The 17,629-nt window shown below is 42.4% G+C and overlaps 1 protein-coding gene across 1 annotated transcript in view; it reads right to left on the bottom strand.

Annotated features, from left to right (window-relative positions):
* The window catches only part of WRN (WRN RecQ like helicase), a 2,579,924-nt gene that overhangs the window by 2,560,786 nt on the left and 1,509 nt on the right, over positions 1-17,629 (bottom strand). The window contains 1 exon segment of the mRNA XM_044059154.1: positions 3,298-3,446. Coding sequence (XP_043915089.1) covers positions 3,298-3,446 — 149 coding nt within the window.

The following is a 17,629-nucleotide window of genomic DNA, read 5'->3' as shown; positions in this document are numbered from 1 at the left end:
TATGACATACATGGCATCTCACAAGACTGAAATGTGAAACATGACAAATCTCACATCTAGTGATCAGTTTGGTACATCAAGTGTCTGCTAGGTCCTTTCCTGCCCATTAGTTAAGTGAAGATTCACAGATAACATTCACATGCTGCTTCTAAACAGCTGCCTGAAGGACTACAGCTGTGATATTAGTAGAATACAGACAGTATCAACACATACCAGAGACTCCTGCCATAGGCATGACTGCAACTGCATTGTTGAGACACATGGAGGGATTTGTTGAATCAAGAAACAGACATACCACCCAAGTATAACATGAACATCACACCCTATAATCAAGACCAATAGGCATGTGATCTGTGTCTTGGGGTAGAAGGTAAGTGGTACGTCCACCAGCATGTGGTCACAGAGCTGACTATTCCATTGAATGTAACAGAACTATTAAGTATTTGATGGACATGCACATCAGGGGCATAACTTTATGGTTCCCAGCCTTCATCACACCAACAGCTGTGAAGAATTCACCCTTCATGTACTTCCCTACACATCTTACAGTGATGTGTAACTGAAGTGTACCACATTTGTCAAAGTGTGCTGTAACATAACTTATTAGCCATGCCTAGGTATTGTTTCTGGGGAATATACATGACTGACAGATGGTGCAGCGCACCAATAGGTTCATAAATGTTTACTAGATTAACAACCACAAGGGCCTTTTTAAGCCTAGCCATGCATCCCAAATCTCTGACAAGTTCTGATACCCTGATAAGTGTAAGTAGGGGTTTGGGAGATGAAACATTTACAGGTTGCCTGTGTCCATTAAGGACATAGGTGCCAAACCAGAGTTAAATTTCCTGTTCCCCATCCAACTCTCCAAGCTGAACTTGAATTGGGTTAGAAGGAGCTCTGCTTCACACGGATGTGGAGCCTGTTCCAGAGATGGGGGCTAGTCTTGGTGATACATACTTGTCTCTCCAGCAGGGACTATTTATATCACAGGCAAGGTTCAAGTGTTTAGAACAAGTAATTCTGGTTCTGTTTGTTTAGTGGATATGCTGGAGATCCATCAGAGTGGGGTCTGCCAATGCCCTATTGCCAGGTATAGATGTCTCCTCAAAAGCTTGTAGGATACTGAATACAGGGATAGGCCCTTGAGGTGGGCTGCACAGGACATTTTACATGCACCCTGAATTCATTTAGTGAGGAACCTCTGTAAACGTTCCAATTGTTGGATATGCCTTAAGTACATACCAAAGGGGGCACTGTACTCAATGATAGGTCTGATGAATGCAAAATACAATGGAACAATGACTTCCTTGGACTTACATGCCATACTTTTGTTTATAAGTTGCACAACATAGAATGATTTCCTGAGTACTATAGACACATGATGGTCAAAGGTCTAGATTACTGTTTATGTGGGTTCCCAAGTCCGTGACTACTGGATCAACTGTAAGGGGTGTGTTGTCAATATAACAGTTAATAGAGCTGGATGACTTCCTGAAGACACTATTATGCATTTTTTGGCATTTAGTTTTAGTCCATGGCTCTGACACCAGTTCCTTGTCTGCGTCAGTCCTTCCTGCAGGACATTTGTGTCAGTATGGGATTCAATGACAGCTCTTTTAATTTGCAATTATCTCCAAATTTAGTCAGCCAAAGACCACTGACATTGGCCTTGACTTCAGAGAAATAAATGCCAAAAAGGAGTGGTCCAAGGACCAATCTATGAGGGACTCCACTTGTGACTGGCCTCTTTGTAATGGTAGACTCCCCAATTCCAATTTCCTGGGTCCTGACTGTGAGCCAGTTGGCTATCCACCAGGTAACATACGTACTTGTACCTAACTTAGAGTTTGTCAACATTGCCTGACTGGGATATTGTGCCAAATGCCTTGGCCAAGTCAATGTAGACGGTGTGAACCATTTTGCCCTCATCCATCACTCTGGTAACCTTCTCAAAGAAGTCCACCAGGTTGAGTAGGCATGATCTGCCATTGACAAAATCAAACTGGGTTGAGTCTAGTGTCTGGAGGTTTACTGTATAATCACTGAACATTTGGAAGACTATTCTTTCCATGCCTTTACATATAAGACTAGTGAGACTTAAGGTTCTGTAGTTTCCATGGTCTGTAAGTGGTCTATCTTTGTGCAGAGGGATGAATGTTGCTGTTCTCCATTCATGAGCATGGAGCATGTTCGGAGGCTACAGTTATATAGCAATTCCAGAAGGCCTGAAAGATCATGTTTCATGTTATTCAGAAGGCATGCTGGGATATTGTCTGTGCCCATTGATGAAGTGTTCTTGGCCTTACAAAATTGTTACTCCAGATGCATGTGTGCTGCCTATTCAGCTTATGCACACACTGCATACATAGGTGTTTGACAACATTAATGGCATGTATGTCATTCGTGACAGTGTGGATTTTGTCATAGATATATGCCATTCACACAAGGCAATTTAGCCTGTATTACCCATACTGTCACATACAGGTATAGCAATGTCCCTCCTAACACCTCCTACATATATTCAGTACCAGGACAGTGTGCGTAGTTACAAGAGTGTGGATGTATCATAACAGTTGTCAAGTGTGTGTGTGTGTGTGTGTAGGCTCATCTGTTATCAGTCCACATCACATATGTTATGTCTATTGTAGGACATGTATCTGGATACATGTCCTACAATAGAACATTCACAGATAAGGTTATAAGCCAGAGTGGTCACCTAAAAAGAGTTAAATAACATCACAAGAACTCAAAGGAATCACTTGCATTAACCAAACTACAAGAAAACCTCAATATGAAGGGAAAATAAAGAAATTCCATTCAAAAATGAAAAGAGCTATACAACAGCTAGTCAAACAAGATCATGACTTCCAGGACAAAAATACAGATAAACTTACAGTAGCTGAAATCTTCCTGACAAAAACTTGTAATAGATATCAGTACCTAGAAACCAATAAATATGATGGAGTTGTTCAGTTTATGGCCTAGTCTGTTGCATGTCAGTAAGTCATCTAATCTCAGATGATACTCATGGTCAGGTTTGGTAATTACTTGGAAGAGAGACTGCCTGTGAATACTAGGTGCTGTAGACTATCCCTATGGCCGTACCACCCTGGATCTGACTGATATCATCTGGGTAGTGACAGCAGACAAGTATCAAATGAGGAGAACTTACACATTACAACAAATCAGTAACTAACCTCAGCATCAAACCACAAAATCTTATTCCTAGCAAATAAATCCTCATCTTAGCACTGAAAACCTGTAAAAAAAAAAAAAAAGTGAGAAGCATGTTACCTTCTGGTTAGCCATGATCCCCAATTCCACAAATCCTTTCAGTTTTATTTCATAGTCACTCAGCAGTTTCCACTGATCACCTTCGATTCCTACTCCAACCTTTTTAATCTTTTCATCTTCAAGCAATCGTTTTAAGCCAGATGGGCAACCTAAAAGTAAAATGGATATTAGCTACTCTATGATCTCAATCGGCCAATCAACTAACAAATAATCAAGCAGACTTATGGCAACTAATTCTGTTAATGACCCAATAACTACAATGCATTTGCAAATTCAGCAACTTTAATGGCATGAATGTAGCAGTTTCTCACATTTTTCAACATTATCAAAGAAATAAATGGGTAGTACCCAGTTAATGCCTGGGTCCTTAATGCCCTGTAAAAGGATTGTATTTTTACTGACTTTTAAATCATGGAGTTAAGTAGTTTTCATGCTCTGTACGGGATAAGCTGTTCTCTTGATTCCTGTAATACTATATTCAGTACCAATGATACTAACTAGCAATAGTAAATTACTTAAATCTACACTTACACATTAGTCCTCAAGCAACACTCTGCTGTAGCATCCTTTGCTATCTTTAGGCAAGCCCCATTAGCATAGAGGGATGAAGCTCTAACTACAACTCAGACGACCAGAGTTTGAATCTTGTCTTGAACATCTGTTTGAACTGACATGGAGGGGAGTGATGCAACTAAACCGGCTTCCCTCTTCTCAGGGGAAAGAAGTGGGTTTACAGTCTCCTATCACTGAGTTGACAGTGGATACTGGAGACTCTACTGGAATATGGCTTCAAGGGTACAGGGCTGTCTTTAGGAGGTTACTTCACTCAACGGCATGCAGCACACCAACACTGATGAGAACTGCATGACAGAACCTTGGGAGTGTTACCAAGCATGCATAGTGGGGATAGGGCTGCACAAAATAAAAAAAATAACTATTCTTGACAGCTGCCTAAGTGGTAATACCTCTCAGTCAGTGATGGAGAACAAGTGGGACAGCAGACTGAGACAGGTCTGACGGTTAACAGGAAGTAGGGCCAAAAAGGCTAAAAGGGTTTTTTTGCATCCTTTCCAGTTCTATCAAATGTCCAGTCAAATAACAGCAAAACAGAAATACTCTAAGGTCTGGCTAAACATCTTGATGAATCCAAAAACACCACTCCACGAACCAACTCACCAAAGAAAGAAAGAAAGAAAAAAAAAAACACACTGAACAACTGGAGAAACGGTCATCATCCACTTTCACCGTGTTCCTAGTACTTCGGCATCAAGCCTTCATGGGAATAATCATGCACAAGAATGGTGTACTTTATATACATTTCACTACATTCATTATTCAATTCAATTATACAATAATCGATCAATTAATCAGCGAGTCAAGAAAATTTAAATCTAAAGTGCATCCTGAGCAGTAAAGTGCTTCAGAAACAAAGTGCATCAAAACATATAAAGTGCAACCCCTTACTTACTTAAACATCTGACGAGTAGAACAAATATTTTAGCAAAATGGCAATTATCTAAAAAAAAATAAGCTTTATTATGCTGTGGGAACTTCTGGCTACTTGCGACAAAATCTAATTGTAATTCATACTGTAGCCATAATTCTCGGTAATCCCTTAAATCTGAAATTTCTCCTGTATTCATACAGTCAGTTATCTAGCTGTACGTTAATTAACTCAAACAACAACTGCTCAAGTTTCATGGTACTTTGAGGACAACATCCATGATGGTGGCTGACTGAGAAGCACACTAACAAGAGGTTTCCCAGTCTGAAACCTGACGAAATGTTAAAGCAGTAAAAGTTATATAATGCTGGCAGAAATTTTACAGCCGTGGAAGAACTTAGCACAACACTAGATGCCCTAATGATCACTGTTGCATATTCCAAACAGTTGGTCTGACAGATGTAGCCTTCTCCAAGTAAAATCTCAGCTGTCTATGTACATCTAGGGAATGTAGGAGACGTCTGCCTCTGTTCTCTGGGTTAAGAAACAAAGTGAGCAGGTTGACAGCCTGGTTAAGAGACATCTCATTCACCACTTTAGGCACACAGGAGGGATTACCCCTCAGGAACACCCCATGCTTATAAAAAATAAGAAAAGGTGGAAAAGCAATCAGTGCTGAAGTTCTGGGACTCCCCTTGCAGAAGTGAGAGCTAGCAACAAGATAATTTCCCAGGTGTAGAATTGGACAGTAGAAGATATGTCTAGTTCAAAGGGAGGTACAGTGTGCTTTTCTAGGGCAAAACTGAGGTCCCAAGGTGGGGGCGCAGGTTTCCTTGGTAGTCTTAGATGCAGTACTGCTTTCAAGAATTTTTGACCTCAGCCCTGGACAAAACAAGTGGAATGAGGTGCTGACACGTAGGCTCTGACTGAGGAGTATGCTAGACCTGTATTCATACATAAGCTCACACAAGTACAGTAAAGCTATATATAAATAAAGGAAGGTCTCCAATGGGGTACTTATCGGATTCCAAGAAACTAACGGTACCAATGACCATGAAAACATCAGACCAACAGCTGTAAGACCCGTGTTCAGTCGGAGGATTAATGCTCATACGTCCACCTACATACACCTACTACCCTTCTAAGCGGAGGTCATACATATGATACGTGCTTTAGGGAAGGTTCAAGCTTTAGCACCCAGCCAGACATCGTTGTAAAAACCCATCTGTTTGGAACACTGCAACAGTGATCTCCATCAGGAAATCCTCAGTTAATGGCAACAGACACACTGCTTGGTTTCCCTTTGTGACTGTGAGCTCTGATTTTTCAGCTCACTGTTCATCGTAAATTATATCCCAAAACCAAAAGAAGAAAAAAAAAAACATGAAAAACAAAAAAAAATATTTGATTTACAGGGGGCAAGTCCCCCATCCCAGAAATTATAAATACGATCAACTCCACGGTTGCACTACAGTGAAGAAAAGGGGAAAAACTCTCAAAAAGCACACTGCCAGCTCATACACTACAATACACTGCAGCAAAACTCACTGAACAAACTCTCACACTTGAGCCACTCAGCCAATATAGCTGTTTAACTCACAGCAAAGAAACCATCTGGGGCAAAAAAACAAAGGTCTGGACGAGAAGAACATCAAAACAACATCAAGGATGATCAGTAGGAAAGAGACCTAATGCAGGAGATGTCATCCAGAAAACAAGAAAAAAAATTACAGACCCAATGCACTAAGAAGTACTCAAAATAAGAAGAATTAAGTAAGACTATAAACATAAAAAAGGTGAAACAAAGTATTAAACAATATGATGAACTGCATAGCTTGAAGAAATCAAATATATAAATGAAAAGAATGACTGACAAGCATCAAATAAAGAAATCTTTCAAAAATGGCATATCTAGAAGATATACCTAGTAGATAAACATGGAGAAACCACATTTCCTGCAGTACCAGAGAAGTCATAAGGAAAAGAATGTATTACCTTTACGAAGGTACAAATACGAGTGTGAAAAAGAAGTTATGTACCTACCATAACGTTCCATGTTAGTTGTCTTCATCTCACCTTCTTTCTTGCTTGTTGTGATCGGAGCCGATCCTCGGCTCCAACTCGGCCATCTTCTATAGCTCGAGAGCTGTTTACTGGCTCGAGGCTACCCCTTATCCCATGATGCCTAGCGCTAGCTACCGAGATCTCGTTTGAAATAGCTTACCCCAGCCATAGCTATGTAATGAAACCCCTCCAAACAGAGGGTTAAACCAACCTGTTATAATCTCTAAGTAGAGGAAACAAACCAGAGAACACTCAGCCAGTGAAACTTAAACTCCTCTCGGTCCAACAGGACAGGGGGATGGAGGGGGGGGACGCAAGAAAGAAGGCGAGATGAAGACAACTAACATGGAACATTATGGTAGGTACATAACTTCTTTATGTTAAGTGGTCTATCTCGCCTTCGTTTCTTGCTTGTTGGGACAGCGTCCCTAGCACCTACGATCCTGGGCGGCTCATTGGAACAGACTCTTCAGAACAGTGGAACCAAAGTTAGCTCTATTCCTGGAGACCATGTCTAACTTGCAATGAGAAATAAAGGTATGAGGAGTTGCCCACGTGGCAGCGGCACAGATAGAGTCCATGGGCAACCTAGACTGGAAGGCTACATAGGTGGCCAAAGCCCTAGTAGAATGACCTTTCGGTTTGATAGACAACTCAGTTTCTTAGTTGATAGATGAAGGTAATAATGTGAGACAACCACCTGGACAGGGTCACTTTGGAAACTGGAAGGCCCTGTTTGCCCCTAGCATAGGAAAAGAAAAGTTGGTCCGACTTTCTTATATCCTTCGTCCTATCCAGGTAAAAACGCAATTGTCTATGAACATCCAAAAGGTGTAATTTGTATTCTGCCTTGTTGGTGTGGTTAGGGAAAAACACAGGAAGGTCTATAGTTTGGTTTAGATTATTTTCTGAGCAGACTTTCAGAAGGAAGGAGGGATTAGTTCTCAGAGCTACCCTGTCCTTATGAAAAACTAAGTACGGAGGACGAACACTTAGTGCCTGAAGTTCCGAGACCCGTCTGGCTGAGGTAATAGCTACCAGAAAGAGAGTTTTCCAAGATAGAAACTTAATGGAGCAGGATGCTGCCGGTTTCAAAAGGGGGCATAATCAAGGAGGTTAGTACCAAATTAAGGTCCCAAGGAGGAGGGTGATCTCTCACTGGGGCCCTAAGGAGAGTGGTCCCTCTGAGGAAGGCCTTACACAGTTTATGACAATGTTTAGATTAGAGAACCCAACATGAAAGTTAGAGATGGCTGCTAGTTGAACCCAGATTGTGGCAGAAGCGGACCCAGCACGAAAAAGCTCCGTTAGGAACTCCACTATTTCGTGAACCGGGGCTGAAAAGGGATCTATGTTCCTAGCCTCTGCCCAACAAGAGAAACATTTCCATTTGCTAGCATAAGTCTTCCTAGTAGCAGATTTGTGAGAGGAGACTATCTCACGCACAGCAGGGGAAATGCTGGGAAGCCTGGCTAGGGTTGGAATTGGATTAACCAAGCTGTGAGCTGGAGTGTTTGGAGGGATTGATGCAGCTCTCCTGATTGATGAATCAGCAGGTCTGGAATAGGATCCAGAGTCCAGGGCTGCTCGAGGAGGTAACGGTGCAGGAACGGAAACCAAACCTGTCGAGGCCAGTAGGGGGCAATGAGGATCATTTTGCAACCCAACTGAATAGCTTTCTGTATGAGTTTGGGTACAAGAGGGAATGGCGGGAAGGAATAAAGAAGTCCCCGAGGCCAATAGTGGACTACAGCGTCTCTGGGAGGGTGACCGGGAAGCGGTAAAAGGGAGAAGTAGTTGCTGCATTTGCTGTTGAAGGAGGTGGCAAACAGATCGCAGCAAGGCTGTCCCCATTTGCATGAAGATCAGATCCGCAACTACCTGATTCAGAGACCACTTGTGAGGCATGAGAATAGCTCTGCTGAGCCTGTCCGCAATAACGGACTTCCCAGGGATGTGCGTCACAATCAGAAATCGTTGGGAGAAAATCGCCCACTGCCAGAGTCTGAGCGCTTCTCGACATAAGGGGTAGGACCTGGTTCCGCCCTGCTTGTTGATGTACCACACTACTGACGTGTTTGTCCATTTGAATTGCAATGGTCCCGGAAGGGAGAGAGTCCTGAAGGGCTTGCAACACTAGGAGCACGGCTCTCATCTCCAAGACATTTATGTGCAGATGGTACTCGTGAGGCTGCCAAGTGCCTTGGACTGTCCTGCCCTGATAATGCCCCCCACCCTATCAGTGAGGCATCCGTGGTCACTGTGGCAACCGGAGGAGGCTGGATGTATGGTCTGCCCTGAGACACTAGTGGAGAGACCATCCACCAGAAAAGGTGCCTTTTGCATGTTTCTGTAATCATGATCATGTAAGACATGGGGAGCTGTTGAAAGGACCACTGTGTGAAGAGAAGCCACTGAAGGATTCTCATGTGAAAACGGGCCAGAGGTATCAGAAGAATTGCCACTGCCATAGAACCCAGAGTTTGAAGGACAAACCTGACTTGCACCCTTTTGCATTGCATGAGGATATGAACTTGCTGCCGAATTGTGGCCACCCTGTCTGGCGGTAGCCTTGTGGACATGCTTCTTGTATCTAAATCTGCTCCTATATAGGTAAAAGATTGACAGGGCAACAAGGTAGACTTTTCGAAATTTATAGTAATGCCTAGCTGGGCACAAATTGTGATTGTATAGTCTCTGGCTTGAAGGAGTTGATGCCTGGTAGTAGCAGTAAGGAGCCAGTAGTCTAGATATGGAAACATCTGGAATCCTTGATGCCTCAGGTGAGCCGTGACTACTGCCATGCATTTGGTGAACACCCTGGGGGCTGTGGTGAGACCAAAGGGCAGAGCTCTGAACTGGTAATGACTGGCTCCCAGCCGGAGGTGAAGGAATCTCCTGGAGCACCTGTCCATTTTGATGTGATAGTATGCATCCTGAAGATCTATTGAGCATATCCAATCCAACTGTCCTGATCCAAAAAGGGTAGAATGGACTGCAGCATGACCATCCAAAACCTTGTTCTTTGAACAGACTTGTTTAGTCTGCTGAGATCCAATATTGGTCTCCAGTCCCCTGTCTTTTTTGGTACCAAAAAGAACCTTGAGTAAGTTCCGGATCAGAGTTGGTCTGCCGGGACTTCTTGGATGACTCTTTTTTTCTAGCAGTATTGAAACTTCTATGACTGCTTGGGCCCTCAGATTGGGTGGAACATCTGGAAGGGATTTGCTTGACGGTAAGGGAGGTTGAAAGAAGGGAATTATAGAGCCTCCGGATATGACTGAGTGTACCCATTTGTCTCGCGTTAGGTTTTGCCAGGCTTTTGGATACAGTGAAAGTCTTCCCCCGACTGCCTCCAGAGCCGGGCAACCCTTCAGAGATGCTGGAAGGCTGGTCAGAGAAGGATTCTCTGCTGCCCTGGTTCTGCGGACCCCCTCTGCCCCGAGGGCGGCGTCTGTTGTTGTTTCCTCCTCTACCCCTGGAGGAAAAATCAATGTGTGTGTCAGGTGAGGCTCCCTGGGATTTCCGAAACCACATTTTACCACTCTTCTGACCTTTGGGATATGGTCTGGAAGGAGTGGAAAAACGGACTCCCACGGCAGAGAGAGTCTTGCCTTCCTGTTCACACCTAGTGAGAGTGTCTTTCACCTGTGGTCCAAGAAGAAATGAACCTTCAAAGGGAGTGTTGGTGAACGACGCTCTAAAAGGTTCCGGAAAATTACACAGCTGCATCCATGCATGTCTCCTGAGGGCCACGCCTGTACTGGCGGCTCTACTCGCACCATAGGCTGCATAGGAAATGAGCCTCATGGAAGAGTTAACTACCGAATTAAGGGTCGCTAGCTGAGAAGCCACTTTAGCTTGAGCCCCTTCAGCTGATGGATCCTGGAGGGAATCTCCAAACTCTTTCAGGAGATCCCTCTGAAGCCTGGTAAAATGGCACAAGTAATTCAGCGACCTCATGGAAAAGGTCGCTGAAGCAAACATACGCTTCCCGTATCTATCCATGGTCCTAGACTCCTTGTTAGGAGGATGGACAGAGGAAGAAGTTTCCACTAACTCCTTTTTAGTGGCTGCTGCTACCACCATGGCATCCACGGGAACACCCTTAGTAAGGAACTGTTTATTAGGGGGTGCAGTGATAAACTTGCCGGATCTCCTTGGGGTTGGTTCCACTGTATCCAGGGCTGACCAAGCCCTTCGAGCCACCACTGACATTAGTGGATCAAAAGGCGGAGAACACCCAGGAGGTGGAAGGTCGGGAACCAAATGCATCCAAGAATACAGATTCGTCCTTGGTAGGGACTAGGGCAGTCCTGTTCCCCCTCTGCTTAAGCATTTCTAGGATGTCCGAAAAGGAAACCTCTTCAGAGGGGGATCTCGGGGACCCTTCCGATTCATCCAAATCTGTATCCGAAGTGACAGACTCAGGGGAGTCAATGTGCTTCCTCTTGCACTTCCTCTTCCGAGGGGGCTTCTCTGAATGATCAGGGGAGGCCTCGGAAGAAGAGGAAACACCCAATGGGGTGCTCTGGAGTGCAGGTTCCCCACGCTTGGGGTCTGGAGGAGGGGCAGAGGTTGACGCAAGCACTACAGGGGACGGAGCCAGTGGGGTCTAACGTGGAGCTGACTCAGAAGCCAGTACACTCCTCATGACATCGAAGGCGTCCCTGCCACAATGCAGAGAAGGCTCCGGTTCAGAGGAAACCGGAATCCTCCTCCGCACCGAGGGAGACTGCTCTGAGGCCGATGTAGGAACCGAGCTCACCTGCAGCGAAGCTCCGAGAGGGAGAACAGGTCGGACAAGGGTCCGATGCCACTCGCCCCCTCAGAGCAGAGGGAGTCTCGGCGCCCAGATCCCTCGACGGAAGGCACCATCGAGGGGATTGGAGCAGACGGAACTGAAGGGGAAATAGTTATCAGTGCCGACGGTTCCACGATTCGAACCCCAACAAACTCAGGCTCCGAGCTCGATGGAGTCGGAGGAGGAACATCGATGGAAGCGGACGGAGCGGACACCTGTTCAGGGCTGGACAACATTTTGGCCAGTGCCTGCGACCAACAACCTACTGACCACTCTCTCCACGTCGTGATCCGAGAGCCTAGAGGACCGAGAAGAGTGGGAGGATCTGTAGCTGCGGTCACTCTGCAACAGGGAGACCAAGGAGCCGAATGTATAGACTCTAGAGAAGGGGACCTCGGCTTCTTGTGGGTCCGCAATGGCTCCGAAGGTACTGGTGGAGCCGACGGGGAGGCAGTCTCCTCGGTTCCGGCCGGAACCGAAGTAGTAGGTAAGGCTTGGACCAATGACGGCTCTGAGCTGGGAGCCGACGATTTGGTTGGTTTAGGAGATTTCACCGGCTGAGTCTTGGCCGGTGAATCCTGGGGCTTAAGAAGACCCCTCAAAATAAGATTATTTTTGCGCTCCTGCAGAACCCTTGGGTTGAATGCATGGCATACAGAACAAGAGTCCTGCAGGTGCACTGCACCTAAGCAATAGACGCAAGAAGTGTGCCCATCTGTCAGAGACATTTTCTGACAGCATGAGTCGCACTTCTTGAATCCAGACACCTTGGATTCTTTAGACATATCCAACTAAGATATACTATACCTACACTGAATTGTTTTTGGCCAAAGGGCCGAACATCAAAAAAATAACAGACACTAACCAAAACACACAATATACTACAGTTAAAGATAGTTAAAAAAAAAAAAAAAAAACTAGGAAGCCTCTAACTTAAACGGCTACCTAGGAAGTAGAAAGAAGAAAGGCTTAAATTAAAAAGCTACCTACAAGAGGGATAGAGGGAGGGAGAGGGGGAGAACTCTCTAATTTAAACGAGTTCTCAGGGAAAACTACAATTACACTAAACAAACTAGTTAGCGACTATATTGAAAACAAACTATCAGAAAAGAACCCTAATCTGACAGAAAAAGTAGTACAATAAAACTTATACAAGCCTGAGCCAGTAACAACGAACCTCGCAGCTGAAGCGGCAAACGAGATCTGGGTAGCTAGCGCTAGGCATCATGGGATAAGGTGTAGCCTCGAGCCAGTAAACAGCTCTCGAGCTTTAGAAGATGGCAGAGTCGGAGCCGAGGATTGGCTCCGATCCCAACAAGCAAGAAACGAAGGCAAGATAGACAACTTAACATCTGATGTTCCGCAGGAAAATTTAACTGAAAGGCAACATCACATTTCTGCTTGTAATTTAGCCTCCAGAAAGAAGACAAGACTGATATTAGTTAATATGTCAAAACAAAAGAGGTTTCTGAAAAAATTATAACTTAAAGAAATTATAGTGAACATTGGCAACACCATGGTATTTATGGAAAACGGCTACTCGAATTATACTACACAAAACAAGAGCATGTTTATTCCATCATTAAGAGTTATTAATAAGCTTCTGTGGATGAATAAGAAAACTATAGATTTTTCATATGAAGGCTTTTTTATTAAAAATCTGATTCCAATACTTGATTCAATTATGTTAATAAGACAAGATATAAGCCACAGCTGATAAACAGTCTATATACCTTGCAATCAACAAGACCAACAAATTATAAAATTCTGCGAAAAAAAAATGTTCTCCTACCCTTTTCAAAATATCCAATTTCCAGTTCTTTTATCTCTGCTACTATATTCACTACTTCTAGTATGATTGGTTTAGACTTTGATTTCCATTTTTTAATAATTGCTTTTTTGGCAGCTGCCAGAATTAAACTCAGCAAGGCCTTAATATGTCTAGCCAATTCCACTTCTCTATCACAGTTTAAAAAAAACAACTTCCTTAGTTACACCAATTTACTCACCAAGTATTTCTAACAGAGTAGTCTGCAGGTAGTTGTTCAAGTCTGCCAACTCATTACAAAATACATGTCCCCAATTACCACTTTCTATCCCATCACATCCCACATTTGCAATCTGCAAGAGGATAAATTCTTTGGGGTCTGCTGCCAAGCAAAAATCCTAAATCTTGACTATGCTGCATATTTTGGAGCCATACATATATCCTCCAATTGTTTCTTTGTGAATTGCTTATCCAATCTCTCTTCCCAATCCTTTCTAACCTCCACAGATTCCTACATTTATCATGCAATATTTTATATGCCCTACTAATAATCCTTTAACAGCAGTTTCTGTTCTATACTTTACTAAAAACTCTGCCCAGTGATGGCCTTTCAGTTAGGATCCCCCTTTTACCTTCTCTTTGCTTATACTTTGATATCAAACCTTGAAATGGAAGGCAACCTCTAGCCTGCAGTCCAAATGAATTATTGGCCTCTTCCCAATAACCTTTCCCTGTTTATTTGCTCCCAATACCTTGGCTCCTTTACCAGTCTTCTCCAGTAAATTCCAGCCTCCTCTTGCCTATTCTCTGTACCTCAAATTGCAGTCGTGCCTACTGGCAGAACAATCCTTCTCCAGTCTCCTGTAGTTTAGTTCTTAAAATGCTTTCTACTTCATGAATATAATATTCTATATGGTTATTCTTCTTGGGGATCTGAACACAAAATCCCAGTCTCTCCTTATTTCTTTAGCTTTCCTCATTTCATCATCATTCATTTCTACTTTGAAGTGCAGCTTTCTGCTTGTGCTATGTATAAGAGCCTTAATGTGTAGTTCTGAAATACCCCTTCAAATCAGGTAATCCCAAACCACCATGTTCTACTGGAAGGATCAATTTATCCATCTTGACTCTTGCCTTCTTCTCCTCTCAGGCAAAAGTCCTTCAACTCTTTATTTATCCACACCTTTTCATCTGGTTGATAAAAATATGCCTGACCAGTGTATAAAACTACAGAGACTAAACATTTTTAATGCTTGTGTCTTGCTATCCATATCCCTAAAACAGAGCTTCTAGTTTCTGTTTTATCTTTTTAGTGTCTTCCCACATATTCTTAGCTGCCAGAACAGAACAGTTTTTAATCCATACTCCTAAGTATTTCATTTTATCATATCCCCATAAACATGTGTATTGCTGAACCAATTCATGTAGGTAAACAAATTACAGCTATTGCCTTTGTTTTACCTTCATTAATATTGCATCCTGAAAGATTTGAAACTGTCTTAGAATGTTCCACAACACCAAAATATTTTTCCTGGTTTTATGAGGTACAACATATCACCTGCAAATAAAGCCAACTTTTCTTAGCAATAAAATAATATAAAAGGTATAGTAGTTAAGTCCCTTATTTTCTTTGCCAACAGTTCTAAACTTAAAGCAAATAAAAGGAAATGAGGACACCCCTGCCTGGTGCTTCTGCTCAAACAGAACTTATTAGAGAGGAGTTCCTTCAACATTATTTTATCAGGGAATGCAAATGATTCAGTGCCCTACTCATAAAAACCCAGTTTACTCTGTCAAATGTTTTTTCTGCATCAAAACCTAACAAAAACAGTAGTATTGTCTTATATTCTGCTTCCCTCTGGATTCATCATTGCTCTATTAGTGTTGTCAATGTTTGCATCCCCTCCACAAAACCACATTATACAACAACCCCCCATTAATATTCCAAAACGTGCACGCTGATTAGTCAGCATGCACGTGGTAAATCAGAGTTATAGTAATGAAAAAAGGTCTGGTCGCCCTGACTTTTTCCATTAGTATAACTTTTTTTTTTTTTACAGCAACGGAGAAAGCAAGATCTCCATCGCTTTTTACAACCCGTCTCACTATGTTAAACGAGTTTAACATAGCGAGACAGCTTTAAAAAAAAGCAACGGAGCATCTCTGTTGCTTTTTTTAAAGCTGTCTCGCTATTTTAAACCCATTTAACATAGCAAGACACTTTAAAAAGCAACAGAGATCTTGCTTTCTCCGTTGCTTTTTTCCAAAACTGTCTCGCTATGTTAAATGGGTTTAACATAGCTAGACAGCTTTAAAAAAAGCAACAGAGATTCTCCGTTGCTTTTTTTAAAGCTGTCTCGCTATGTTAAATTCGTTTAACATAGCGAGACAGGTTGTAAAAAGCAACGGAGATTTTGCTTTCTCCGTTGCTTTTGCAAACAGCTCTGATGTACTGCGCAAGTACACGCATGCGCAGTACATGAGAACTCCAGCAGAATACCAGAGAGCAGCAAGGAGGCATTATACAATGCCATTATTTAAGAAAAGTAATTATTATAATGTCATTGTATAATAGCAATAACCCACTTCTGGGTGTGGGTAATGCTGGATTCACCCACTGTTGTCTTTGTTTGGCCATTCGGGCTTCGCCCTCGTGACCAGACCACACCAACCGTGGGTAAATCCAGTATTACCCACACCCAGGCATGGGTTATTGCTATACTGATCCATATCTATCAATTTTGGCATTATCTTTGCCATTCTTGTAGCCACTATAAACAAACATTTTATAATCATGGTTTAGAATCAAATTGGGCCTATATGAAGCTCTATCAGACTGGTCTTTACTATCTTTAGGTATTATAGCCACCACGGATTTCTTCCAGGATGTTGGTGCTTCCACTCCTTTTAAAATACCATTAAAACCGTCCAGATCTTTTATCACTTTCTTCCTTCGTAGCTTCCAAATTTCCACAGGAATACCATTTACTCCTGGACACTATCCTGTAGATTTATTATACATCACCATTATTATCTCCTCCTGTCATAAGTTAGCAGTTCAGCCTCATCTGCGTCTAATGGTGGCATATTTAATACTTCCATAAACATTTCCATTTGTGCTTTTTTTCTTGATTTCCACATTTCTCTGCTTTATATGGATTTTCATAAAATTCCCAAAGTACTTCTACTACCGCCACAAGATTCATTGTTATTTTCCTTGTTAAAGGCTCCCTAAGATTGGCAACAACCCTTTCTACTTTCTGTTGTCTGAGGAGTTGTGGTAAAAGCTTTTGTGCTCTGGAGTTATTAGAAAACAGTGGCTTAACAGCAATATTTCTAACCACATGCATATTATCAAGGTGGTCACTTATTTTCCCTTTAGCACTCTGATGTTACACCTCCTCTTGTTCTGTGAGATTCCCCCTATTTTGCAATATTGTAACATTTGATAGTCCCCCTAAATAACTGTTACTTCTTAACCATATCCCTTTCTTTTATTTCTACCTTATTTTTAAGCTCCACTTTCATTTAATCCCACTCCCTAGCTATACTTTCTGAAGAAATTTCTGTGTTCCCCAATAACTCATGAATAATTTCCACTACCCTTTGATAAACTCATCTCTGTTTAACACACAGGTAGGGAAAAGCCAGTGTCTCATTTTTATTTTATTACCCTGCAGTTTTATTTTAGTCATTATTGGTGTGTGATCTGAAACAGTTATAGGATGTGTATCAAAACTTTCAATTAAAGGCACTTGTTCCTATGAAATATAATTTCTGCTAGTCTAGCCCAGCTTTTGTACCTTTGAAAACAATACGTAAATTCGCTCAGAGCTCCTACCATTGAATACAAATCTTACATCCCAAATATTTTCATAAATGTCTTCAGAAATCTATTATTTTTGTTATATTTTCTCTTCTAGGCCCCACTAGATACAAGTTCACTGTTGCAAATCAAATTCCAGTCCCACCTATAAGTAATATTCCCTTGCTGAAAGCTGATTTCTCCCTGAATTTTGAAAAGCTGCACTGAAACAGTTTTAAGTAAAATATAAATGCATGCCAAAATAACCCTCCTCCCTTGCCTGTAGCTTACTACTATAAAACTACCATTTTCTTTTTTCCCCTCTTCTATCACTGTTGGAGCTCCTCTAGAACTTAATATAAGTATTCCCCTTTTACCTTAACCCCAGATATTCTGTTGAATAACCATCCTGAAATGCTCTCTATCAAATTCACATGCTCAGTTCTT

This window comes from Protopterus annectens, chromosome 17.part0 (assembly GCF_019279795.1).
Source record: "Protopterus annectens isolate FY-2018-M chromosome 17.part0, PAN1.0, whole genome shotgun sequence".
Taxonomy (NCBI): domain Eukaryota; kingdom Metazoa; phylum Chordata; order Ceratodontiformes; family Protopteridae; genus Protopterus; species Protopterus annectens.
The sequence above is the reverse complement of the archived record's forward strand: the minus strand, read 5'-3'. Positions and strand labels throughout refer to the sequence as shown.